The 26,110-nt window shown below is 38.4% G+C and overlaps 2 protein-coding genes across 4 annotated transcripts; one reads left to right on the top strand and one right to left on the bottom strand.

Annotated features, from left to right (window-relative positions):
- Positions 1-476: 476 nt before the first annotated feature.
- tmem178ba (transmembrane protein 178Ba) lies at positions 477-4,713 on the top strand. Its single transcript, XM_052120037.1, has 4 exons — positions 477-1,241; positions 2,342-2,455; positions 2,699-2,836; positions 3,869-4,713. The coding sequence occupies exons 1-4, from the start codon at positions 860-862 to the stop codon at positions 4,123-4,125; spliced, it is 891 nt and encodes a 296-aa protein (XP_051975997.1). The 5' UTR covers positions 477-859; the 3' UTR covers positions 4,126-4,713.
- Positions 4,589-26,110, bottom strand: cnot4a (CCR4-NOT transcription complex, subunit 4a). Of its 3 annotated transcripts, none has more exons than XM_052120036.1 (13): positions 25,886-26,110; positions 24,419-24,641; positions 18,434-18,631; positions 14,293-14,379; positions 14,047-14,148; positions 13,753-13,878; positions 13,472-13,593; positions 13,042-13,251; positions 12,843-12,900; positions 12,490-12,745; positions 8,895-9,317; positions 7,891-8,121; positions 4,589-6,202 (listed from the first exon to the last, which is right to left on the bottom strand). In XM_052120036.1, exons 2-13 carry the CDS (start codon positions 24,590-24,592, stop codon positions 5,901-5,903), a joined length of 2,289 nt encoding a protein of 762 aa, XP_051975996.1. In that variant the 5' UTR covers positions 24,593-24,641; positions 25,886-26,110; the 3' UTR covers positions 4,589-5,900. The 3 variants fall into 3 exon arrangements, with proteins under 3 accessions (XP_051975996.1, XP_051975994.1, XP_051975995.1); XM_052120034.1 differs by having other exon boundaries at positions 4,591-6,220; XM_052120035.1 differs by having other exon boundaries at positions 4,591-6,220; positions 7,891-8,118.

Below are 26,110 nucleotides of genomic sequence, written 5' to 3'. Positions count from 1 at the left end.
AAACCCATTGGATTATCTCAAAGGAAACCATGGCTTATTAAATGATAATTCTCGTCCAGGGTTTTGTACTACAAACTGAACATTTCAGTGATATGACTGATTTGATTAGATTCCCTAACCTCTCTTAAAACTTGAGTAATCAGAGTCACCTAACGTGGCATTAAAAATAATTGCATATTAAACACGTTAAATTGTATTTATTATTTTTACAAATATTTTCCCTTCTACACTACAGAAGCATTCAGGGGTTTTTACATCCTCATGTGTATTGCCTGCACTTGTGGGATTGTCTTAATGCCCCATTATTTTAAACCACATGCATTACTTGTCAATTTGGGGCACCAAATAATCGTGAAGTATTTAGTTAGTATATCTAGGGTTTGTATTAACATGAAAAATCAAGTGGTGGGTAAGAAGCAGACCTACACATGACATGAATAAAGTGTGAACAACCATTTTCTCAATTTTTAGTGGCTCAAAAATATAACTTGGTGCATTTGAACACTCCTAAATCTTTGAGTTCTAATCGTTTTTTTAGTTCTCTTTTAATTTGTATATTACTAGTATAATTTTCATTTCCTGTCTCTATGATTGTCATATGTCCTCGCATGCATAAAGGTCATAGATGAAGAGTAGAGCTCAGCTCCACCAGCACTGTCTACGAGTAGGTTGGAGGAAATAACAGACGAAACGGGATTTTTGTATTAATCGACGTATCACGTGACATTAAAAGGGCATGTTTGCAGAAAGCACCACTTTCGATTTTTTAACGCGAAAAAAGCACAAGCTGGATTGATTCGCTGCATCGGTCAAAGGAGCTGTCCACCATGAGGTGCTGAAGCGGCGGCCTTGGAAAACGATGGCGACGGGGAAGTGGCTTTTGTACACGGGTCTTTGTCTGTCTATCGTCGCCTTGTGTTTCCTGACGGTCGCAATTTCATCGGATCACTGGTACGAGACGGACGCCAGGAGATACAAGGAGCGCTGCCGAACGTTCTCGAACCGCAGGAGCGACCCAGGTTTCATTTACATCCCCAACCACAGCCTTCCACTGCGAGCCAGCCGAGCGAGCCTGGACCGATGGCAGAACCGACTACTGATGTCTAGAAACCGTCGACAGCTGTTCGCGATGAGCGCCGCGGATGAGTGCAGCAGACGCTACAATTCGACCAACATGGGGCTGTGGAGCAAATGCTATAGACGGGGATTTGACCCAGACATCGAAGAGCTCATTCAGAAAGGTAACAAAAAAGACTGATCCTCAGAGGAGTATATGTTTGCAATATATTTTTCGACTGCTCGTTTGAAGCAGGTGCCCAACAATAATGTTTGGTTCCCAAAACGTTCTTAATTTTTTTTTTAGAAAATAGAACGGTTGCTTTATGTTGTGCATACTAGTTCCCCTAACCTTCCCGTAAACCCCAAATTCTGGGAACCTTTCTGCAACCATACTGCAACATAAAATAATCAATATGCGAGCATATTCTACTACGAGGAGACCCTGGAAAATGCCATTTCTAATGCATTTCACACCACATATTGCCTATATACACACTCACTGAGCACTTTATTAGGAACATTATGATCATAATAAAGTTCCCGATGTGGCCTTCTGCTGTTGTAATCCATTCACCACAATGTCCGAGGTGTTGTGCATTCTGAGATGCTATTCTGCTCACTACAATTGTACAGAGTGGTTATCTGAGTTACCGTAGCCTTTCTGTCAGCTTGAACCAGTCTGGCCATTCTTATCAACAATGCATTTCCGTCCTTAAAACTGCTGCTAACTGGATGTTTTTTTGTTTTGACACCATTCTGAGTAAACTCTAGAGATGGTTTTGTGTAAAAATCCCAGAAGTACTCAAACCTGCCCATCTGGCACCAACAATAATGCCACAGTCAAAATCACCAAGATCACATTTTTCTCCATTATGATGGTTGACGTGAACATTAACTGAAGCTCCTGACCCATATCTGAATGATTTTATGATTTGCACTGCTGCCACATGATTGGCTGATTAGATAATCGCATGAATAAGTTGGTGAACAGGTGTTCCTAATAAAGTGCTCAGTGGGTGTGAATAGACCAATGGATTATAACCGCAAATTCAAAGGAATTGTAGATATATGCAAGATAGTATGCAAAGATTTGCAACATATTGGTTTTGCAGATTGTAGTGAGTATGCTAGCTTTGCAATACATTTTAGGGATTTGGAGTACATGAGCATCTTGAGAGCATCTGTGTGGTTTACTTATCTAAATATGACACTTGTCCATCTGTGCAAGTTCTGAATATCATTCTGAGCGTTGATTAATTTTTCCAAATTGTTTTTTTTCCAGGAACAATCGAGCAATGTTCATTTATAAGGTACTATTACTCCTCTGCAGCCATGCGAAAAGATCTTTCTTTCAACATCACCAAGATTATTCAACAAGATGACTGGCATGCCCTGCGTAAGTGGAACTTGCACTTTTTGGTCTGCATCAGCGTGCTATACTAGATGATGCAGATAAATAATAATGAGTTGCAAACTTTTAAAAAGATCATGAGAATGGCAGTCATTTGGGCCCTGGGGAAGGGTCCCACCCATAAAATCTTTTTTTCCCAGGCCATGTATCAGTCTGATGGTCAGTATACAGGCCCCGTTAATTTAAGCGAGGATCTTGCATATAGAAACTATTTATTGTGTCCTCCAGATTTGCGTCGGATGACAGCTGGCTTCATGGGCATGGCTCTATCCATCATTCTCTTTGGCTGGACCATAGGTGTATTGGGCTGTTGCTGGGACCAAGGCCTCATGCATTATGTTGCTGGTCTGCTTTTTCTTATGGGAGGTATGTGCATTTCCATATGTGGCTTTCAGAATGTTTGTGGATCCCCCATATGTTTTGTCCTAAAAATGAATGAGCTAATATTTGCCAACATAAAAGTCCCCCTTTTGTGTATTATTGCACTGAAGTCGTGCAGTGATTTTGTACATCCAGTGTTGGGGAAGCTACTTTGAAAATTTAGCTTCCCAAGCTATTAATAACTTAAAGGAGTGTTTCAGGTACAAGTTAAGCTCAATCGACAGCCTTAATGTTGCATAATGTGGCATAATTTTAATTTCCACAAACATTAATTTCTACTCATCACTCCTTTTCTTAAGAAAAACTAAAGCAAAAATCGTGGTTACAGTGAGGCACTTACAATGGAAGTGAATGGGGCGAATTTTTGGAGGGTCTAAAGGCAGAAATGTGATGCTTATAATTTATAAAAGCTCTTATATTAATTCTTTTTTTTAAACTTGTGTATTTTTTAAGCTGTAAAGTTTTGTCCTTTTTTGCAGGATGTTTACAGCATTACGCCGTCATGACAAGGAAGTTGTAAAATTGGACATAACTTTACACAGAAAAGGTTAATATGTGATTTTATCACACCAAAAGCATGAAACATACATATTGTTTACTTCTTGTGGTAATACTTTTGAAACAATGAGTAATCTAACATTTACTGATTGGCCCAATTCACTTCCATTGTACAGTGTAAGTAATTTGTTTATTGTAACCAGTTCATTTACCTGAACTATTTGACAAAACCAATGCAATTTGGATTTCACAGCGCTACATGAGAAAGGACGGTTTAGGTGAGGACAATTGATTACTCCCTCTGCTCCATTGCCTCGTTCACAATATAATGTGAAAAACTTTGGAAAATATAGCATTTACTGGAAAAGCTACATTTTTATGAAAATAGCTGAGCTAAGGTCATGCTTCTGAAAAATGTATAGTTTGTAGTGTCGCTATTGAGTTAGTTCCTCACAATGCTGACTGTCAATGTTTCTTGATCTGTGAGCATCTACCAACCAGTGTCATGTCCCACCACAGGTACCTTCTGCATCATATCGCTGTGCACCTGCGTGGCTGGCATCAACTTTGAACTGTCTCGCTACCCACGTTATCTGTTTGGCCTCCCAGATGATATAAGCCATGGTTATGGCTGGTCCATGTTCAGTGCCTGGGGAGGGCTGGGACTGACTCTCATAGCTGGGTTCTTCTGCACCCTGGCACCATCGATTCAGCCTCCACCACCATCTCGTACCTCCTGTCCCAAGTCTCGCATGGAGAATGGAACAGTGTGCTAAAGCTTCAAATTTCTGGATACTTGGTACATTGGCATTAACTGCTGTTCATAGACTTCTTCATGGGTATGAAAAGCACTGAGGCTGATGAAAGACTATTACACAGTGAAGGACATACTTTCTGTTACAAGGTGACAAGCCATGTCTTTTGGGTATTTTCACTATTGGAAGGATATCTGTTATTACAGCACACTTGTACAGTTGTACAAAGCTTTCAACGTGACAACTTCAGCATGTCCTTGGTGAAGCAGTTCTTGGCTTTTGTCTGTGTTCAGTAGCCCTTTTATTCCCTCAAGAGCGTGTCCGAGACTTTCCAAGACTTCTCATGTACACATTTCCTATAGATTTCATTATGTGCTGTTGTTGTTGCTTTCAATGTCTATGATTTCTTCATTGCACAATAAAATGCTCAAGTAAGAGCACAACCCCACAGTTTATACGCAATGTCAAAAAAACGAGAATCAAACAGAGCCACTGATACTCAATTTTATTTAAGATTTCATTGTTCCAGACCAGCAGAAAAGGGGTCAGTTCTTCTCTTTAAGCTCTTTATATTGTATTAAATGATCTCAGCAGCATGTTAAACTGAAATGTTGGACTACATTGATTTTTGTTTTCCTGAAAGAATGAGTGATTGCATTAGATAAATACTGTTTAGTATGGCCACACGGATGAGAAAAGGGAACATAAATCATTTGAAGGCCCTGGAATGGCCAGATATTAATGTGTGCCTGCCATTACGCTTTCAAATATGCTTAACATTTCTCCTTTTGTGTTACTATCATCATCCTTCCAATGGTTCCCGACTCAATTCTTGATTCACACATTGAGTGAATGGCTTATTTTACAGGCAAGCCACTAAAGACCATATCAAAGGTCTTGTTCACCTTTCTTTCAAGTTATTTCCCCAACGATGCTTGATTTTTAAAAAGCTCCTAAGATACAAAAGGTATTGTAGCATTCTGTCCCTTCCAAGGAGGACCAGGTTCATCACCCTATAAATGCACTCAAATATCTCACCTGTGGCTCTGTTCCATAAAACATCAAATATGTTAGAAACCAAGACCAATGTATAGAGAGTGTCTGTAACCCCCGCCCCAACTCAAGAGAAGTGTAATGATTCACTCTATTAATTACAATCGGTACCTTGGATGGAGTGACAGCAACCAGATGTGTTGTTTAAGCACATTATTTTTAGCCATTATATCAGTTTTCATGGTATCTCACATTTCTTTGCACAGTTAAAGGGATAGTTCACCCCAAAATGAAAATTCTATCATCATTTACTCACCCTCATGTTGTTACAAACCTGTAAAAGGCAGAATATTAAGGACCGAATGCTGGAATCACCATTCACTTCTATTGCATACAATGAAAGTGTACGGTGACCTAAATTCTGCCTTACATCCATTGTGTTCCACGGGTTTGAAATTACATGAGGGTGAGTTAATGATTACAGAATTATTTTTGGGTTAATTATCCCTTAAACCGTGTCAGACACTTCCCCCCAGAATCATGTGTGAAAGTGTGTATATGTATGTTAGGACTCTCAGTGTCTCCCAGGCACCTTCAACATCATCATTACCCTGCACTGGTGGTGCTAGTCATACAGTGATTTATGTGTGCCTTCAAAAAAACTGACCGGAGACAAACAAATCCTGACAGGTAAGCAATGGAGAGGTAAAGGGTAGTAAGACAAGAGCTTGTTACATTATTAATGGAAGGGGTATATTTGCAGTTTTATGTTTTGATGCAGTTAAGTTTAGGTTGGGTTGTCTTTAGTGGCGGTCAATACCGACACTCTGTAGGATGTCTGTGGCGGTCTGCGCTGGGGGTCTGAAAGCTGTCTGAAAGCCTGGAGGTGGGGAGTGGTACTGACTGGGAGTGAGTGTAGGAGGGGGAAGGTAAGGGGCCCAGGCGGCTCTGTGTAGGGAGAGGTGGGCCGCCGCGTCCAGGAGGCCGGTGTGAGGGGGCTGGGACAGTGCGCTGGAACTGGGAGGGCCGTCCATCTCTGTGAGGGCCTGCAACGACTTGAGCCAGTGTGGCGGATTGTCATCCTGAAGACAGTCCAAACTGTTTCCTGTGGATGCGGGAATACCTGGAGTTTAAAAATGCGTAAGAGTGAGACAAGAATGTGGCAGAAGCACACACAAGCAATAGGATTTACAACAGTGGTTCTCAACTGGTGGGACGTGACCCAAAAATGTATTGCATGTCTGTTCTTTAGGGCCACAGGCCGCAGGGAAAAAACAAATAAAGTAAATAATAAAATGCAACTCGCATATAAATGTATATAGTCGGCTGGCAAACTAAAAAAGTTACCTTTGAAATTGGACGACAAAATGCTTCTTATATCTTTTATTGAAGCCAAAATACACCCAATCAAACTCTACAGTATTTTGGCACAAATTCATCTGTCACTTGGTAGAAATTACCAACACGGACAGGTTGCTTGACATCCCCGCATCCTCAAAAAAGGTTAAAACACAATACGGCGCAAAATACTTTAAATATAGCTTCACTTGTAGCGAGGATAAACCATATGCTGAAAAAATATTATGTTTTTTGTGGTGAGTAATTGACTGCAGAGAGCAAAATAAATTAATAATTATTTTTTTTTATATAAAAGACATTTAGGAACCAAAACATTTAACTTTCCTACCCAGCTTATGTAATGTTAATAATTTAGCATATTGTTGGGCCTATATGCAGTTCATGCTAATATTAATACATTTCAATGTTTGATTTTAAGGACAGGCATGTCATAAAATATTGATATATCAATTGGCACATTATTTTATCAATATTTTTTGGAGACATCAATATATTAACATTGAAATTAGAAGCCTAATTTGTGTGCTTTCCAATTCACTCAGATGGGCTTCTGTTGTCTTCATTCCATTGGGAGACTATGAGGGGGTGATAGCACATTTACTGAAGCAGGTCGCAAGGCACATGTATCACAAGATAGGATGGGTATTTTAGAGCTCCTTGCGCAGGACGCATATGCACAAAAGTCAATGAAGGATGAACTTGGCATTGATGAGTTTGCAGGTTAGTGTATAAATCTGTTATAACTGCACAAACTGAACAATTAGAAATTATACAACTACTGTATAAGAGGTTTCATTCAAGCTGTCAAACACCAAAAAGACATACTTGTAACTGAAAATACATTGTGTAGTCTATATGAAAGATGAATATACACAAATAATCTTTGTAAAAAATTGGGTCGAATTTAATGGAAAGCTATGCGAGTTATGCTTCGCTACACTGCAGATTTTTGTGCAGCCTCGAGGGATGGCGAACCCATGGTGTGTGCGTACAAACCTTCATAGAATAAAATTTTAGAACCTGCCATGTAGTCCGTCAGACATGTATGATGTGCGACCTGTTTAAATTTAATTTGCAGCTTACACTTTACCAAAGTTGTGTTGAGAAATATGTTTTAAATAAGACTATTGTGCAACGGGTAGCCCTATTTATATCTGTAAATAAAAAATAAATAAATCCTGAGATATATCTATATATCTATATATATATATATATATATATATATATATATATATATATATATATATATATCTATCTATCGACAATCATAGGGAAAATCTTCCTATTATTGATGTGTGAAAAAGCCATGGCTCCCAAGCCTAAAAAAAAGAATTCTGGTACTGTGTTGGGTCACCACATGATATCCAATGTAAAATCTGGGTCCTAAAGCAAAACCAGTTGAAATCCACTGGTTTTCCAAACAGAAAATTGCACCTGTGATAATGGCGGGGTCCATCCAACTGGCCGTACTTTCCCAGCTGAGGCTGTGTGAAACTCTATTGGTGCCTACCGGCACCCCAATGTGATTGACACTGGATGTGGAGGAAGAGGAGGAGGTTGCGTTTGGGAGGCCTCCGAAGTTGATGTTGATATTTGGTAGGAGTGCTCGCAGTCCATCCTGCCACTCTTTTACATTTATGCCTTCCATCGAGCCGTTGTTTTCTGCTGAGAAAGAACATGAAATGAAAACTTTTTGTAACTTTAAAAGTCAAAATGAAACTGGCAAATTGCAACCCATTTTAATACCGTAATGTTATACATTTTAGAATAAAAATGGATATTCAATTTTAAACTTGATTTTATCCATCTGGATTTTAATGGATTGTGACAAGTTGGTGTAATATACCAGAATGGAGCCAGGCCGCTAAAAATAAGAAGGCTTGGTGATGTCAGCCAAAAAGTCAATTTAGATGGGGTGCAAATAGTTTTCTGTGGAATAATGTGCACTGATGAATTGTGCACAATAAGATCAGAAAAAATTAAGATGATTATAAAAAGTAAATTGGATCAATTCTGATTTCATGTTGACTTTGAAAACCTACAGGTTTTAGATCTATTAATTCTTTATTAATAATGAAAAAATAAATAAAACACAGGCAGGGAGTCAGCTTAGCTTGTCAGCTTATATTTCAATTCTGGACAGGATCTTGGGAACTGAGGCATGGAGATACACATATTTCAAATTTACAGAGGGGCTGGGGCAAAAAAAGTGCCATTATATTTTAAGGGATCTGAAAAATTTAAATACGACAATTAACTATCTGGGAACAGGTTCAACTTTGTATTTGTGTTTGCTTCATTGGGTTAAAACTGTTGTACTCTTCTCAGCCCAGGTGTTTCAGTTTTACATACAAATACTCAGAACACACACAGATGCTCACACACACACAGGTGTTTTACAAAGAACTGGAGCACACAAGACAGATAAATCCCCTAACCTGATATAGGAATCCCCCCAAGACCGGTACTGTGGTGCTGGGCCGGGATACTCAGGTCTAAGAAATGGTTGTGTGCGGCTGTGTGGTTCAAATGTGTGAGGTTATTGCGGGTGGGGAGGCCCATCCAGGGGTGGCGTGCGGCTGTGTGTTGGGGCAGACTGAACGAGTTATAAAGGCCTCTGTGCTGGAAGTGAGGAAGGCGCTGTTGGCCATTGGGTAGGCTGGTCTGGTGGGTAGAGGGGTTGGGTGAGAGTGGGGAGTGCTCCTGGACTGACAGCTCTTTCTCGATGAGGTCGGCCAAGGCCTTCCGTGTGACGTCAAATGGGTCAAAGCCAAGGTCATCGTCTTGCTGCTGCTGCTTGGCCGAAGAGCCAAAACCAAAGGCTGCCTGCCAGTCAGTGGAGGATGACACAGGTATAGTGTCTGTAATAGAAAGAGGGAAAAGGCAAGAGAAAAATTCAAGTCACAGAAGTTATAGGACATCTGAACATCAACATTTGTATCAATTATTAGGTATGAACCGATATTGAATTATTGATATCATATTTATATAGATATTGATATATCTGATTTACCAATTAATTGGGCTGACAGTTCAGCAAAAAAAAAAAAAATGTCTGGATAGTTTATTTGGATCAATTCCTCTAAGGTTTATGCTGTTCTACAGTCCGAACCTCTTGGTTCTACAGTATAATGACTTCATCTAGATGCTAAATAAAAAACGAATCACTGACAGGCTATGCAGAGTGATGGACGCTTCAAAAGTGGACTTAAAAAATTGACAGAGAAAAGCCAAGGCATGTATACAATACACGTTATTATTATTGTCATGGTACAATAAAGCAGTCATTTAAAGGTGGTTTGATAATTAATTTGTAAATTACTAATCACTGCACTGGAGGCCTGCATTGCCGACAAGGTGGAGAGAGGATAACATTAGTGCTAAAATTTGCTGTTTGAATGGTTAGAATAGGGGTGTCCAAACTAAGGCCCATGGGCCATCTGCAGCCCGCTGACTACTCGATGCGGCCTGCAAGAAATTTTGGAAATAGAACATAATTTGGCCTGGTATTGAGAAATTATTTAATTTTTGAACACTGGATTTCACTCACATTTTACACATTCCACAGCGCATTTGTCTCCACTAGTGCATTTTTAGAGTTGGCACCAGCTTCATCCATTGGAATGATGCATTTGTTATAGGACTGGTATCGGGTTAGATACTTTGCTCATGTCCTCATTCTCAATTAAATGTCCCAATACCACGCATTGTACAAATGAGTAGAGCTGGCGTTGTGCAGCGCGAGCGGCCACATCGAGATTGAGCATGCACAGAGACATGTGAGCCAAGCACACTGTGGCAGGGTGGAGGGCGGGGCCGGGTTGTGATTATACACACCTGGTCCCTTATCAGGCTAATTAAGCCTCGGAGAGGGATAAAGGCCGATGGCAGACGGTGGTGCGACGAGAGAGAGATAGTTTATGGACATGTCCGTCATATGTGTTGTTGTCTTTTAAGTTAACAATTCAAATATAATTTATATTGCCAAGCCGGTTCTCGCCGCCTCCTTTCCACTGAACTGCTTTGAACACACTCTCCTAGAATGTCTCCTGAAGCACTGGGAAGTTTATTAATTGGTTTGTTTTGATGAAAATAATCAGTCAATAGACTTAAGTTATTTTGTGGTACTCAAATTGCAGCCAAGTGGTCCGACTCACTGAACATTCACCGAACATTCACCGTCCGAGGAAACAAGCACCTTTTCTCCTTCTTTTGTGCTTGTTCCGTCTAGCGGCTGGAGTTGTTCTGTGTAGTAGCACTCCTTCGAGACAGTGTTGTGGATGAATCTGCATGTTCTTTGTGCTTATGCCTCCTATTGTCTGCAATAGTCCTTCATTTGGAATTGTAATCGTCCCAGATTCAATTTCAATAAGTTACATAGGCTGTTAGAAAAAGTTGGGCTAGGCCTACCCAACATTTTGTTTTATTATTATGCATTCGGTCTCAGACACTTGGCTCACTGGTTGCTTCCATCTGAGAGAACCCCTCCCTGGTTTTGTATTGAACAGGAAGTTCTCGCCCCTATTTTGCCATTCCAAAGCCTTTCTATCAAACTAATCAGAGATGGGAGAGGTGGTGGCGTAGTGGCTAAAGCACAGGGCTGTTAATCAGAAGGTCGCTGGTTCAAGCCCCACGGCCACCACCATTGTGTCCTTGAGCAAGGCACTTAACTCCAGGTTGCTCCGGGGGGATTGTCCCTGTAATAATTGCACTGCAAGTCGCTTTGGATAAAAGCGTCTGCCAAATGCATAAATGTACATGTAGATAAGTTTCACCCCGTTATCTTGCATTTGCACTGGGTATGGACAAAAGTATCCAGGGTGTTTAATTCAGACATTTATTTAAATGTTGCCTCGGGCTGAACCCCAAATTATATATTAATAAGTCCCCTTTCTGCTGGTCAGAGTGGCTTGTGAGGGAGGTTAATACGCTCAGTAACCTATATGAGAGTGGAGTGTTGAGATCCTTTGAAAATTTGGTTCAACGTTTTGGGATTCCCAGATCTTTAGGTAAAAATAAAAATTAAATAATTTGTGTAGATCCATCGTTTTTCCAGGGTTAAAGGGGGCCAATTTTTTGCATTATTGAATTTCTTGATGTTTTGTTGCATTAATTTCATGTTAATGCCAACATTATGTGAAAATGCTGAATGAGTTTTTGCCTCTGATCGGTCAATCGCCTCAGAAAACATGCACATATGCAGGAACAGTTTTTTAGTATTACGTTTTATAGTTTTCTGCCAATAAAGTTTCCCAAAACTTTCTCCGTTCTGTCTAAATAAACTTCTATTCAAGCTTCCTATGCTATGATATATAGGAGTGAAAAGTTTTAATTCATATTATAAATTTTAAAAACTATTGGCCCATTAATCGGCTATCAGCCTGGTTTCCCTAATTAGTTATCGGTATTGGCATAACCCATTATCGGTCGACCTATAATGATAATCAATGATGTCTGTTATGATAAATGTATACTGTTTTGGGATATGATTAATTGCAATCACAATTTTAATAATCCTGATATGGATTATTAGAAATCACAAGACTTATATTTTATTTTATGCCAGGGGTGTGCATTATGTAGATTGGGATCAACCAGTTGATCCAGTGAAGACCAATAATTTAAGTATTTTTTTTGTTACATTTGATTCCTTTTTTCAATTTCTGAATGTTTATTTGAATACTTGACTTGAGCACTTAATTTGTATATTTGTTCTATTGTTTTTGTTTGTTCTGTTGCTTATCATTTGTTGCCAAGTTCTTTATTACTGACTGTTTATTTGTCTTGAATAATTACTGAACTAAAATTAGTTAGTAATTTGTTGTGGTATCAAAATTAGCATTGAGAATAGTCAAATTGCTTACATACGTAAGCAAAATTGACTTTATTACTGAAATATACCCGGAATCAGATCAAAATCAAAAGCTTGTGAATCAAATTGGGAATAATGTTTCAACACACAGCATTATTTGGCTCCAACAGTACTTGTATAAAAGCTTTTATAATACTTTAATTCCAAATACATGCGCCTACCTGAGGTAAAAAGGCTCTGTGGTTCTGGAGTCATGGGCCAGTCGGAGGCTCCCTGTGGTGAACTGGTGAAGGAGGGCAGGCCGCTGGGGATGGGGTTGGGATGCCTGAAATTGCTGTTGTCTGAGAAAAGTGACTGAGACTCTGCTGCCGCCCCCTCAAATGGTGAGCGTGCTGTGAGCTCAGCCACACTGATGGGTATGATGAGGCTGGGTTTGGTAAGGCCAGGTGGAGGAGATGGGGAATCACTACTGGATGTCTGCCAAACCAGAAAGACACAAAGAAACAGAGCAAAACCTAAAAACACCACCTATTCTTAAGAGATGAATTAACTTTTTTGTGTGTGCAATTCTTACCTGTGATATAGTTTCCCCATTTCCTAAACTTCTGGTTTCTGATGGTTTGTCAATTGGACTGAAATGAAAGCACAGGGCAAGATAAGCATTCAACGAAATGCTCACACAACCACAAAGGAAGAAAGTGGTGTCATATGATGATCAATGGATATTGTCGTATTTCAGAAAAATAATTGGACAGGTCTCTGTGGTACTGTACCTGGTTGGCTCCAAGGCTGAGGGGAATGGTGGGAGGCCTGTGTTCTGATCTGTGACCTGTTCAGGGTCTAGTTCATCTGGAGTCATGTGATCGGAGTCTGTTAAGCAGTCTAAAAAAGGAGGGGACTTGCGATTTTCTGTGGGTAAACCGTTTACCATTTTCCCATAGCTCTGTAATGAGGGCCACCCTTCTTTATTCGTGCTATTGGGTCTGGGAATAAAATAATGTTAAATGTTAAAAATGGGTATCATATCTGACACAACTTTAAGAGCTCCTCAAAGAGAAGAACGTGTTATTTTTTTAATGAACTGTTAATAAAAGTTAATGAAAACTCAAGTGGAAACTTTCACTATGATATTTATACATTTAGAATTAATATGGTTATCTGACTGTGTATGCAACAAAATGGAAAATAGTATTTAAAAAACACCTCTGAGTGGAGTTGGGTTTGCTTTTAGACTTCTCTCCACATGTTGAAGTCTGTAAAAAGTTGGGGTTCACTTTGTAAAGGTCTTGGAGTAATTTTTGCTCATACTCTTGATGTTTCCCCGCCTGAAAAAAAAAATAATAATAAAAAAAAATAACAGGAGTAATATCAAAATGGAAAACCATTTATGTTAATTTATGTGGCAGGGATATAACAACAAACGTCAACGAGATCAATGGTAAAAGCTGAATTAATTGATTTGAAGTCTAAACATGAGCGCACACCTGCATCTCTTCTTTTGTAAAACTAGCCGCTTCATCCCCCAATTCATGTAAATACATGCAGTCCGGTTTAGGACACTGCATGCTTTTGAGAAAATAACTGCAGTACTTTGTTGTTCCTAAAGAAGCCTTTGAGACAAAACAGTGACAGACATAACACTTCCGATAACAAACAACTTCAAAGTGATAGCAGAAACAATAAATATTATTTTTATTAAATAATACACTAGTGTCATGAAACTTCTAAACTTTCTAACTCTATAAACAAATGACAGTTCTGTGATGATTTGTGCCTACCTTTAATGTTCTACCATCCACTATGACATTGTTTACGCACTGTATTGCTCTAAGGGCGTCCTCGGAACGAATGTAAGTTACATAGGCACTGGCACTAGGACCCTGTGGAGATCAAGTTGAAAAGTGGTTGTGGGTTTTTAATGTTAACTTTATAGCCTTAAGCAAGGCTGCTTTCCTATGTGCCGCTTACACGTAAAGCACAAGGGATTCAGGTTTCAAAACTGAGACAACAAATACATTTCTTACCTGTGAACCTGCATATGACGTGCTGTTATTGATGACCACTTTATGGATTTTGCCGAACTTTCCAAAATATTCTGGACGCTTTAGAACCTAGAAAATGTGCAAAGCAAAGTTTTTTCTTCAAGTGATTTTTTGCTGTAGCTGAGCTTTATAAAATTAAATTATAACATTATGATGTAATGTTATTGTCTTGATTTAGAGTTTAAACCTTGGGGTTTTACCCTTTTGATTGAACATTGTAAAATGGATAAGTTCCGGTCCAAGATGCTGATTGCTCAATACTAGTGCTGGACGATATGATGATACAAAGTATCTCATGGAAACGATATCAGGTTTCAATCGATAGAGATTTTGCCATATAGTGTATACCGCAAAATGTGCGCGCCGTGGGATTATCTACTTTGGTGGCCAAAAGTTTGGAATAATGTACAGATTTTGCTGTTTCGGAAGGAAATTGGTACTTTAATTCACCAAAGTGACATTCAACTGATCACAAAGTATAGTCAGGACATTACTGATGTACCATCACTATTTGAAAAAAAGTCATTTTTGATCAAATCTAGACATTTCCAGCAGCCATCACTCCAACACCTTATCCTTGAGTAATCATACTAAATTGCTAATTTGGTACTAGAAAATCAGTTGCCATTATATCAAACACAGCTGAAAGCTTTTTAGTTCATTAAATGAAGCTTAACATTGTCTTTGTGTTTGTTTTTGAGTTGCCAAAGTATGCAATAGACTGGCATGTCTTAAGGTCAATATTAGGTCAAAAATTGCAAAAAAGAAACAGCTTTCTCTTGAAACACATCAGTCAGTAAATCATTTTGAGGAATGAAGGCTATACAATGCTTAAAAAAGATTTCATACAAAGGGGTACACTACAGTCTTCAAAGAAGGACAGAAAGAGATGTGGTAGGCCAGATGTACAACTAAACAAGAGGATAATTACATCAGAGTCTCTAGTTTGAGAAATAGACACTTCACATCTCCTCAGCTGACAGCTTTATTGAATTCTTCCCGCTCAACACCAGTTTCATGTACAACAGTAAAGAGAAGACTCAGGGGTGCAGGTCTTACGGGAACAATTGCAAAGAAAAAGACAGTTTTGAAACAGAAACAAAAAGGTTAGAGTGGGCAAAGAAACAGACAATGGACAACGGATAAGCGAGACTGTAAGGTACGTGAGACATGCCCGACAAGACAGCCACATGTATGGCAAGTCTTACAGGAAGTGTGGGGTGAAATGTCACCTGAGTATCTGGACAAACTGACAGCTAGAATGCCATGGACCTGCAAAGCTGTCATTGCTGCACGTTGAGGATTTTTTGATGAGATCTCTTTGAAGTAGTTTAAAAAATTCAAATTGTAATAGTACATTTTCACGTTATTAATATCCTGACTACACATTGTGATCAGTGGAATGCCACTTTGGTGAATAAAAGTACACATTTCTTTCCATAAGAGCAAAATCTGTACATCATTTCAAACTTTTGGCCACCAGTGTATGTGACTTGAAGAAACATGTGTTTTTCGGCATTGAAAATTGTTCTGCTGCCACTCAAGCAAATTGAAAGACATTCATCTTGAAAGCGGTAAATATCCCTCTAATATGACATGCACATTTGTGTTTCACGCGAGTGTGTCATGCTATCTCTGGACCTCGCAAGTGTGTCCCAGTCCAGCAAGCTTCCGGATATTTGTGCTCCACAGAAAGGAGAGGGCAGTCGTGCTACTTGATAATTTTTTACCCTAATGGAGTAAGAAATCTGCACAAAACAGGAAGGCACCGAAACAAGTCAAGAAAATGAAGAGGAGTTAGTAATTAAAACAGGTGCGACATCTGTGGTGTGGGTTCACAAAAACCGGCACAGAGTTTGTAATCTGCAAACTGTCACACAAGAAAAATAACTTGTAATAAAATCTCAATCTGTTTTAGCACCTCAAAATTAAAGCAATCAAAAAAACTTTATGAAAGCCAAAAGATGCACTGCATTAATTTGTAAAAAAAAAAAAGTTTTTCTGCGTGTTAATTTTCATTGGACATGTTTTTACTTACTGTATGTTTTCTTATCTTTGTTGCTTTGCTTTAAGGAGATCTTGTGAATCAAGTATAATACAGTAATAATAATAATAATACTGGTATAGTAGAAGTAGTTTTCATTTATAACGTAGCCTATTTAATTCACTGACTGGAGTTTCTAAACATAGGCAATGCAATATGGTTATTTCATCTATAAACCAATTTATATTGATTTTCCAGAACACTTTTCCTATATTTTGATATTTTCATATCGCCCATCCCTAGTCAATAAAGTGTTCCAACTGTACTAAAAATACACAATATAGTAACAGCTTTACGACATCTATTTACAAAGTTATTTCCAATAGAGGCTGACTATTAATCTTAGTTTAGATGTCAAGGACTTTATCATCTAGTAGAAAGATGGCACTTAAAGAATATGATTAATAATGTTAATTAAAATGTATGTACTTAATCTTTTAATTATATTGTAACCATTTTATAAAATCAATAAGGAACTCTGATGCACGTTGTTCCAAACAACACCTTATAGCCATGACTATATTCACAATATGGCAGTGCCTCTTGTACCTTATTGCTTTAGTAAATATGAGCCAGAAAACTATGCTGAATTTTGTTGGTTCAGCATTCCATACAAGCAAACTGTAAATTGATTGTGCACCCCTGAGGGAGGAACATGTGAGAAATTTCAGTCAAATGTAAATGACCCGGTAGATGAAAACTCTCTATTTCTGTACTAATCTCATTTACCTCCAACTGAGAGTGAGAGATTACTCACTGATATGATATATCCAAAGCAGGCAGCTGACATAACATGACTAGTGATTTACATACACTCAAGTATATTCTAGTGGTTCATATCGGTAGCAATGTCTATTCAGAGGGATCATAATACAAATAATAGAATGAAATTCTTCAATGAAGAGTTGATTACATTCCTAGATTTCAAAAAAAGCTAAATAATAAAAATCTTAGGTCTACCATCACAATAATACATTTTATTGGCTTCTCTAGCTAAAGCTCTAGTAAAGCTTTTTGACAAGCATGTACAAGTATCCATCTTATTCAGGATGGATGGACGCCATATTTAATTTTTTTGTAAATGAAAACGAGGCTGAGCTATGTATAGTTTGTTTAAAAGTTGTACATTTTAACACTTATCGTTTAGCTTCGGTTGATCATTTAGCTGACAAAAATACATCTTCCCAAAACAATTCCAGAAAACATAGGTTGTGAAATTTATACTTGATCCAGAATATTTAGAAGGCTAGTACAACCCTTTAAACTGACATCATCCATCCCTCACAGCATTGCTTTCAATCAAGGATAATTAAATATGGCATTTACATTGACTAAGGTCTACAACCATGTTAATTGCACCTGTTAATTTGCATATGTATTCCATTTTAATAATTAACACTGTTCCTCTACCATTAACACTGGTAGAGCTTGGGGGGGCCTAGGTAGCTCAGCGAGAAAAGACGCTGACTATCACCCCTGGAGTTTGCGAGTTCGAAACCCAGGGTGTGCTGAGTGACTCCAGCCAGGCCTCATAAACATCCAAATTGGTCCGGTTGCTAGGTAGGGTAGAGTAACATGGGGACCATCATTTGCAGAGTTGTGGTTACTCCTTGTCGTCACTATAATGTGGTTCGCTCTCTGTGAGGCGAGTCGTGTGTGGATGCCACGGTGGATGGCGTGAAGCCTATAAATGCGCTATGTCTCGACGGTAATGTGCGCAACAAGCCACGTGATAAGATGCGTGGGTTGACGGTCTCAGATGCAGAGGCAACTGAGATTCGTCCTCTGCCACCCGGATTGAGGCGAGTCACTATGCCACCATGAGGACTTGGGAATTCCAAATTGGGGAGGAAAAAAAACAAAACTGGTAGAGCTTGGTGCTTGCAATGGCAAGGTCATGGGGTTCGAATCCCAGAGAACACACTTTCTGATAATATATACCTTGAAGCAATGTAAATCACTTTAGATAGAAGCATCTGCCAAATGCATAAATGTAAAATGTATTACTTAAACTGGTCATTATATGAAAAAGCCAAACAACAATGACACTGATGGTCACTATCTAATGGGAGCAATTACCTCTGCATCCGCAAGCCTTTGAGACAGGCCCACTACAAACACCAGGTTCCGCTGCACCACGCGGACGCTGGCTAGGTGCTTGCGGTTCTCTGTCACTTTCTGCTTTTTTTCATTCTGCTTCTGCTTCTTCTCATTCTTTATCCTCTGGATCTCCTCTTGTGACAGTGGCTTGTATACTGCCGGATCTTCTGGGTAAGGCTAAAAAAAAAAAAAAAAACAGAGCCAATAACCTCACTTGAACCCATGTCCTGAGAGGTAGCATGCTCAAAGAACTCTGCAAATAGGTCAAATTATCATGCCAACACTGAGAGTAAATGTAATTAACTACTTTGGGTTGACACTTGGAATGTGCAGTTTGCCAAGTAAGCATTGCATAAAAAGGCTTTAGACTAGTGATTGCTTGATCAGTCCAGCTGTTTAATTAGTCAATATTTCATCGACATCTTCCAATGATAGTACCCAACTGACCGATCAAAATAAGTGTTCATTGCATCATCAAATGGTATTATATTATGTTTTATTGACATTTTATCAGAAATCGGCCAGCCTGCTTTTAAAATATTGGTATCCACCATTAAAAAACAATATCGGTAAATTATTACTTGAGTTAATACAGAACAAGGTCAATTTCTCATTCACAGAGTTATGCTGCTCTTAATGGTGACCCAATGGACCGAAAACACAAGATACATGCCCATATGGAATCCATGTACGCAGATTTTCGCGGATATGGGATATCCATCGTTCACAAATTTCCAAACACGTTCCTTGCGTGTTTATTTGAATATTATTGCTAATTTGATTATGCTTTCAGTTGCCATAAAGACTGAAGTTCTCTCAATACAGTTTAAAACATTTCTATCAAGTTTCAAGCCATTCTGTATAAATCTGCATCTTTTCCAACAAAATCAGCACAGAAAATGCAAAAAAAAAAAAAAGAAAAAGACAGCAGATTCCATCTGGGCCATTAATATTCAAATTATATTTGGGCCATTGACAAATAAAGTTGTCAGTGGTGATAATAATGTGAAATCTTTTTTTAAAATGTAGTTTAAAACACACGTCAAGTTTGTAGAAATGTAATCTTTGTGTCAAATTTGGTTTAAAAAAATTTAGATTTAAAAAAAAAAATCAGATAATCGATTTAATAACTTCAAAAATGTTGTGTGGTGTAGCCATCAAGTAAAATGTATTAAAATACAGAGATGCACTGACGTTACTCTGTAGTACTCTAATCGGGCAATACTGGGGGGTAAAAACTAATACTTGGTATCAGTGTCAACATTTCATATTTCAGAGTACATAACATAGCTGTTGCACATCCTGTGCATGTTGATTCTAAGACCAGTTTAAAAAAATCTAGAAAACCAATTATCATTTTAATCCATCTTCACATGATATATATGCAGCTTTTCATGTGAGTGCCCCCTCTCTCTCTCGGTGCATGCTTGCTTGTGTGTGAGAGAGAACTCGCTTTCACAAGCGCTTGTCAGTCATCCATGATTTCTGTTAACAGATTATTTCAAAATGTTCCTGTCATTTTGATATAGAAAATACTGCAAGAAAACCATTTGAAACTAGCACGAGTTTTCATTTAATCCATATTCTAGTGATTTATGCGGCTTCTCTCTCTCTATCCCTCCAGAAACTTGTGTTTGATGAAGATCAAAAGAGCGCTTGGTCGTTGTTGTCATAAATACCACAACTCAAAAAATCATACATGTTATGTAGGGTGACCAGACGTAAAGTTTTCACCCCCTTGGTTCTTCTTGTGTTGCCAACTTGATCATCAATTAAAGTTTGCACCTTTTGTTATAGTTGTGTATGAGTCCCTCAATTGTCCCAAGTGTCAAAGTGTATGGACAATCTTATTTACGTGAAAATTTGTATATTCTTATTTATTGTTCTATTTTATTTAGGTGTAATATTGAGAAAATAACAAGTTTGCAGTAATGCAAAGATGTTTAATTTTGTAAAAATATTTTTATTTGAAAACACTGCATTTATAGTTGTTGTTGTTGCTAGTTTGTATGTTTGAGTTGAGAAATACAAATTTCAGCAATATCAGTAATATATTTGTGCATTTTCCTTGATAACCAAGCAAGTTGACTCATGCGATATAAATATATTTGATATAAATCAAAAGAAATCAGCAAAGACCTCAGCAAAAATCATTGTGGACCTCCACAAGCCTGGTTAATACTTGAGAGCAATTTCCAAATGCCTGAAGTTACCACGTTCATCTGTATAATAAATAGTACGCAAGTATAAACACCATGGGACCACGCAGCCATCATACCGCTCTGGAAGGAGACTCGTTCTGTCTCTTAGAGATGAACATAGTTTGGTGCGAAAAGTGCAAATCAATCCCAGATCAACACCAAAAGACCTTGCGAAGATGCTGCAGGAAACAGGTAGACAAGTATCTATATCCAAAATAAAACGAGTCCTATATCGACATAACTTGAAAGGCTGCTCAGCAAGGAAGTAGCCACTGCTACAAAAACTGCCAAAAAAAAGCCAGACTACAGTTTGCAAGTGCACATGGGGACAAAGATCCTCTGAAGACAATTTCCTCTGGTCTGATGAAACAAAAATGTAATTTTTTAGCCATAATGACCATCATTATGTTTGGAGGAAAAAGTGTTAGGCTTGCAAGCTGAAGAACATCATTCCAACTGTAAAGCATGGGGGTGGCAGCATCACATTGTGGGGGTGCTTTGCTGCAGGAGGGACTGGTGCACTTCACAAAATAGATGGCATCATGAGGAAGGAAAATTATGTGGATATATTGAAGCAATATCACAAGACATCAGCTATGAAGTTAAAGCTCAGTCGCAAATGGGTCTTCCAAATGGACAATGACCCAAAGCATACCTCCAAAGTTGTGGCAAAATGGCTTAAGGACAACAAAGTCAAGGTATTGGAGTGGCCATCACAAAGCCCTGACTTCAATCTGACAGAAAATTTGTGGGCAGAACTGAAATCGCATGTGCGAGCAAGGAGGCCTACAAACCTTGTTCAATTACACCAGTTCTGTCTGGAGGAATGGGCCAAATTTCCAGCAACTTATTGTGAGAAGCTTGTGGAAGGCTACTCAAAATGCTTGACCCAAGTTAAACAATTTAAAGGCAATGCTACCAAATACTAACAAATGTCTTCTTCTGACCCAATGGGAATGTCATGAAAAAAATAAAGTAGAAATAATAGATAGGGAATGTGTTCTTCGATGAAATGTCAGGAATTGTGAAAAACTAAGTTTAAATTTATTTGGCTAAGGTGTATGTAAACTTCTGACTTCAACTGTATATGTATATGTATATATATATATATATATATATATATACACACACACACACACACACACACACACACACACACACACACACATTACTGTCTTAGGCACATAAGTCTTAGGCACATAAGCATTGTCTTAAGATGGTTATTTATATCTTCAGTTTTAGTGTGTCAATAGGAAATATAAATGTTAAGACTCCCAAACATTACTTTTGCAAATAGAAAAGATTAGAATAGAAGAACAGGGAGCCCTGCAACAGATATCATGGCCCCCACAGAACATTGTGTCAGCCTGAGATTGCATAAAGAGACAGAAGCAATTGAAACAGCCTAAACTGTGGTGAATTCTCCAAGAAGCTTGGAACATTTTCTCTGAGAATTGTTGCTGTTTTAAAGGCAAAGGTGGTCACACCAAATATTGATTTAGCTTTTTTATGTTTACTGGACTTTGCATGACATTAATTAATAAATGAAAACAGGGGTGTGTCTAGGGGGAGGCAGTGCCTCCCCTAGGATAAGCTCTGCCTCCCCTGAGAATTTGAGAAATAATCTGTCCATCTGTTGTTTTGAGTGTAGCCCCGAATGTATTTTGAATAGTTGACTGACAAATATGAAACCGGACAAAAGCCTATGTAAACCCCCGAAATCATAAGTTGCCTTATTTCATTGTGCTTTGGCTTTACACATACTGCATACAGCCTGTAAAAATAGACATAGGCATAATCTAGCCTATAGCCTGTCGGTAGCCTATGGGCGACTCCGTTTCTTCCTCTCTGTTGAATAAGCAGCAGGTAGAGGAGGAGCTTGCACAGTCGTTGACATCAACTAACGTTACTTAGTGGCGAGTTAACGGCAATTAGCAGGAAAGACAGCAAAAATTAAGCAAATGAGGCTTTGGGGATTTTTCCGAAAGAAGTCAGTGGGTAAGAATTCACATTTGTTTTTGTCCTTAAAGTCTTAAGATCATCATCTAGCTGGCTTTCACCCACAGTTTAGATTGACGCAGCTTGGTAGTTCCCAGTTAACGCAGTCGCCTCTCACGCCGGAGACCGCGGTTCGACCCCGTTCGGAGTGTACTTTTCTTGTTTATCAGGTGTTGTTTTCGCTAAGGATAACCAATAAGCATTAACATAAAATGTATGTTTGACTTGTTTTGTGATATTAGTTTGTAGGAAATATACACTTTGATTTAATTAAATGGTTTTGTAGAGTGTAGCAAAGATGAGCTACAGACTGAGGAGCAGCAGCAGCTGTGCCAGAATCAGGCATGGAAACTGGTAACAATTAATAAGTCACTTTACTTTAGAGAAAGTTAAAAGTGAAACATTGTTTATCTCAATGATCCTAATGAAAGGATTTTGACAGATAAATTATTCTCATAGAGATGATGAGAATTATATACAGTTCGATGCCATAGTGTGTCAATGAACTTAGACTAAAGTCATTCATGTATTGCTTTAACTTAGGATCTTAAACATCATTTTGACTATTTATGTCAAAAAATATAAATTATTTATATTCAATATTTTTTTACCTCACTTTACTCACTATAATATAACTCTTTTGTGATGACTTTATGTTAATGTACATGAAAATTCAAGAATCATGATAGATATTAGGGCAATCCCACTGATCTGCTCTTCCCAATACATTTTCTTCAATGGTATTGGTCCACAATTTGACATATGTAGCACTTGATGAATTAGTTGTTTGAAGCTGATTTGCGATAAGTTATGTGCTGTATCTGTTCTTTTGCATCACAGATGATTCACGGAGGAGAGAGGATTTTGAGGATAGTACTAGAGTGGAAGATTTAGGAACTGTAGAAACAGGCCCAGCCAGAGCAAAACTCAAAGAATACCCTCTCACCAGCTTTGGACTACAGGGAAGTGGTTGCTAGTGTGAAAATAAAATTGTCTGGGCTAAGCCCCGGATGTCCTTCAATGCTGGAAACGCCTCTGCATCTGATGATAAATTACAATTTAAAAGTGGACTGTTTTGTGCATATTTTTCCATCGCTAGCAGATGAGTGAGGTCTGACACAACAAAAATCCAGTTTAAGCCCTATAGTCTAATAGGGGCCCTGTGCCTATCTCTGGGTTCCTGGCTTAGAAAAAGATATGCACTAAAACAGATTGTGTGTAGTATAGCTTAATTTTGTGCCGATTTTTTCAATTGTTTATATTGCCCCCCCAAACAAGCCAAATGCCCCCCCAAACATGATATCCTGGTAACCCCTCTGAATGAAAACTATTTATGTCATTATTTTTGAAGACATCCTCACTATGCAACATTTTTCACAAGTGCCTAAAACTTTTGCACAGTACTGTGCGTGTGTATATATACATACAAACACACACACACACACACACACACACACACACACACACACACACACACCTCAGGATGGTTAAACCATATGACATTTTTAAGCTTTAAGCCCCAGAAAAAAATATCAAAATGACTTTCAACTCAGTAATTGAAAACATGTTTAGCATAGAAGTGTTTTAAATTAATTGTTTCATGTGAATTGCATTTTTTTTTTTTTTTTTTTTTAATTTTGAATCACTCAGTATAAGTAGATTCAGTCCAAAAAAAATGTGTAATGTCATCGATCCGTTTACTAATCGCTGAATAACAACACATCAAGTCACAATCACCAGAACCCTTCAAGCTGAAGGCTCTTACCTTTCTGCAGGCAGGGCAAAGGCCATTCTCATCTGTACGGATACGGTGCCAGCAGAAACGGCAGATCTGGTAGCCACAGGTGCAGGGGAAGAAGTTGACATCGTCAATCTCCAGAGGTTCCATGCACAGTGGGCACTCCATTGGATCTTCTTTCAGTTCCGGACTGCGAGACATCCTATCATACAGCAGGTTCAGGAGAGACTCTGGTTGGTCAGCCAAGGTGCTAATGCAAAGTTAGAGGGGAGACAGAAGTGATGTGGGAATGAGGTTTGGTGGAGATGTTGAGATATGTTTTCCAAGGCAAGCTATTAAGCATGTGACAGCCCTGATAATCACAATAATTTTAAGAAATTGGCTGGAGAGGATGTAATGCAAAGAGACTGTAGCTATAGTCAATAATTGCCACTGGTAATGCATTTATTTATTTACAAATTACAAGCAGTCTGCTCCAAACACATTGTATTGGTGTGACAAATGAACGTGGCAAGCTGTCAAATCAGGAAAGTTCATACAGTTGTTACCACAAGGTCCATTAAACCTATTCATAGTATAATTACCAAGTGATAACCATCAGCTGTGGCAGTACCCTTTTTTCGAATGCTAATGTATGGGTTTACAGAAAAATGTAATGTTGTTACATAACATGTAATATCTGCTCATAAAATGCTATATCTAAATTGAAACATTTACACTTATTTTATATTTAAAAAATGCACACTATAAAGGGTATAAAAAGTGCAAAACAATTTAACAGCATTGTTTTTTTTTTTCCTACGTCAGCGTAAATAAAACCTTGAATCTCTAACATTTGTCCAGACAAAAATACTAGTGTATCAAAAATGCTGCCATACGCCACTGTATCTACGTAGTTAAACGTAGATACACCTCGTTAGAGCCTGTTTCTGCTTCAAACTTAAATGATTTAAGTAAACAGGTCATTCAAACCTTATTTTAACGTCTCTGTAGTTTTAATAAAAGTACATATGTGGATATGTTACATAATGTAAGTCTAGCGTGTCAGATGCTTTGAAAGCCGGTCAGGTGCCTCTACATCTGGGACAGACTTCAACTGACACATACAACACAACGCCTAAAAACATCACTTTAACCTAACCCACAACCACTAACACACATCCTTACGCTCTTGAGTATTTGAAATAATTGCAAAAATAAATAAATAAAACGACACCTTTCTCTCAAATACTTGATTGTGGTGGACTATTTTATAAGCTTTTCTGTTTTGCGGCCTATATGCAGCTCAAGCCTGCGACTCTCCCAGTGATCGGCGCGGCGACAGCGGAGGAACCGCCGCCTGTCTACATTCGACTTTACCCTCTAATCAAACGTAAACTGTGATGCCTTAACCATGGAGTGAGTCTAGTCTCAAGCACATACAAACCTAACTCGGCTGAAGTAATAATACAGATACACTGATCGCGATTAACAGTTGTTTTGTAGGGTACTCACTTCAACTAGCTTGCAGGGATTCCACTCCAAGGTATATTCACTCTAGTTTAGTCTGGGGTTTCTGCCTTTAAACTGATCAGATGTACCTATCTGATAGTTTGACAATATCACTATTCCACAGCACAGATGTTCAGTATTGATGAAATGTTTTCCTACTCAGTTTTACTGTTTATTTAGGTAGCAGATTCTTACCACCATCTTACATTGAAATGAGGAGGGAATATA

Source organism: Xyrauchen texanus, chromosome 46 (assembly GCF_025860055.1).
Source record: "Xyrauchen texanus isolate HMW12.3.18 chromosome 46, RBS_HiC_50CHRs, whole genome shotgun sequence".
Classification (NCBI taxonomy): Eukaryota; Metazoa; Chordata; class Actinopteri; order Cypriniformes; family Catostomidae; genus Xyrauchen; species Xyrauchen texanus.
This window is presented reverse-complemented; position numbering and strand designations above follow the sequence as displayed.

Excerpts from the sequence above, each read along its gene's own strand:
- tmem178ba (XM_052120037.1), top strand. The coding sequence starts at position 860 with ATGGCGACGGGGAAGTGGCTTTTGTACACGGGTCTTTGTCTGTCTATC. Across the intron at positions 1,242-2,341 it reads CGAAGAGCTCATTCAGAAAG|GAACAATCGAGCAATGTTCA; the intron begins GTAACAAAAAAG and ends TTTTTTTTCCAG. Across the intron at positions 2,456-2,698 it reads AGATGACTGGCATGCCCTGC|ATTTGCGTCGGATGACAGCT; the intron begins GTAAGTGGAACT and ends TGTGTCCTCCAG.
- cnot4a (XM_052120034.1), bottom strand. The coding sequence starts at position 24,592 with ATGTCTCGCAGTCCGGAACTGAAAGAAGATCCAATGGAGTGCCCACTG. Across the intron at positions 12,901-13,041 it reads TCAGCCTTGGAGCCAACCAG|TCCAATTGACAAACCATCAG; the intron begins GTACAGTACCAC and ends CTTTCATTTCAG. Across the intron at positions 6,221-7,890 it reads GGACCCCGCCATTATCACAG|GTATTCCCGCATCCACAGGA; the intron begins GTGCAATTTTCT and ends TTTAAACTCCAG.